This window comes from Branchiostoma floridae, chromosome 4, assembly GCF_000003815.2.
Source record: "Branchiostoma floridae strain S238N-H82 chromosome 4, Bfl_VNyyK, whole genome shotgun sequence".
Classification (NCBI taxonomy): domain Eukaryota; kingdom Metazoa; phylum Chordata; class Leptocardii; order Amphioxiformes; family Branchiostomatidae; genus Branchiostoma; species Branchiostoma floridae.
The window spans coordinates 26301775-26303467 of record NC_049982.1 but is presented as its reverse complement, the minus strand read 5'-3'; the positions used below and the strand labels follow the sequence as shown (position 1 = coordinate 26303467).

The 1693-nt window shown below is 44.9% G+C and overlaps 1 protein-coding gene across 1 annotated transcript; it reads right to left on the bottom strand.

Annotated features, from left to right (window-relative positions):
• Nucleotides 1-320: 320 nt before the first annotated feature.
• LOC118413692 lies at nucleotides 321-947 on the bottom strand. The gene has a single exon (XM_035817220.1). It carries the CDS (start codon nucleotides 945-947, stop codon nucleotides 321-323), a length of 627 nt encoding a protein of 208 aa, XP_035673113.1.
• Between the last annotated feature and the right edge of the window lie 746 nt (nucleotides 948-1693).

Sequence of the window (1693 nt, the reverse complement as noted above, 5' to 3'; positions counted from 1 at the left end):
TAGCCTGTAGCAGTAACCCGGCATAGAACGTCAGAGCAATGCAGTAAGGTTAAGAAAACCAAGCTGTATGTTTGTCTTGATTTGGTAGAGAGTTCCAGAAAATACCTGCGCCGGCCACTGCACTGCAGTTATCGAAGTGCCATGTCAGGGGCATTTTCTTTGGTGACCAACCCACGAAAGCAGCCGTGGTGCTCATTGCACAAAAGCGTGACAAGGCAAATCTTCATACAAACTCATATATACACACAAACTTCCCTATTTGCCAAATAGCAATTACTACGTATATGTATTTAGGAATGCTTAAGAGCCCATTCTCTTATCTACTTCAAATCTGACTCATCGAATACAATGAAAAAGACTACCAGAAGTACAGCAATAACAATAGCTGAGAGGAAAACGTCACGTTTGAAAGTTCTGTAGTTCCTTCTCCTATTAACCGTGGAGTCCCCACGACAAAACAACGTCCGCATCATCTCCATGGACGAGATATTCAGCAACACAACATCGGAAGTCATGAAGGCAGCGTCCCGGTACTGTTGGTGAAACTTCCCCTTCGACCGGAGCACGCTTTCCACGAACTGGTCCTTTCCCGTAGCCACGATATGAAAAATAGCAATACTGGCGATAGCCACGAGTGCACGGGGGAAGAGAGGCACAGCTTTGTCCAACTGTGACACTATAACTACAGTAGACACCATTTCTGTGAGAGTAAAAACCAGCTGCTTCCACCAATGCAAGTACAAGTCGTCGTTGTAAAACTCAACAAAAACCCACCACGAGTAGTAGTGGGAGTGAACGGTGGTTAGAAGGAGGATGAGCATGGACGATCTGATCTTGCGTCTCAGCGCGACGCGCACGACGTAAGCGACGCATTCGTACGTCAGCAGCACGGCGACGACCGTCAGTGTCCACATCTTGAGCGTCTGCGGTGTGACGTTGAAGTACATGTGTCTGTAGCTACCGACGCCCGTTTGGTACGAGTTGTCGAATGAAGCATCCCAGCAGTCGCAGGTGCAACTGAGTCTATCTACGACTGGTTTCTTGGGCCAGACTAGTTCGAACAGTACTCCGAACTGAGCGTACGGCAGTAGTACGAGAAAGACTCGGATAGAAGAAAGCTTATGCAGGTAAACATCGCTGCTATAGCTTTCTTTCAACAGGAGAACCACGGTGACCTGTGACCAGACCAAACCGGTTGGACAAGTTTTGTGCCAGTGGATGATGACACACGATAGCTGACCTTTGACACTTTTGTATTGAGATAAAATTGAGCTATAGAATAAATTTAAGGTAGACTCTTGATAATTGAGCCGAATTAAAAGAGTTATATTTTCCTGTTCGCCGTCTTTTTAAGTAAAAAGAGGGGGTATTGTTTTGGGGGTATATGTCAGTTTGTGTGTGTTTCTGGATATTTATTTCTTGATATTTTACAATTCACCAAGAAACTCTTGTTGAATAGTTGTTTTGTGAGTAGGTTTTGGGAAGATAAAGTTTCAGGTCAATTTTGGACCTCATTGCGGCTATCCTTGGTACTGCAGCAGAACGTCCGTTTTTTTCTCCTGGACAGGCTATGTATGGTCTTGATTTTTTTTGCTGGCCTATAGCATTTGATGTTAGAAAGAAGTTTTGTGGCTTGGGGACCCTAGCGACTTTCTATTGAACTGCAGGGGGATCTGTGTTACATTCTTTCAGA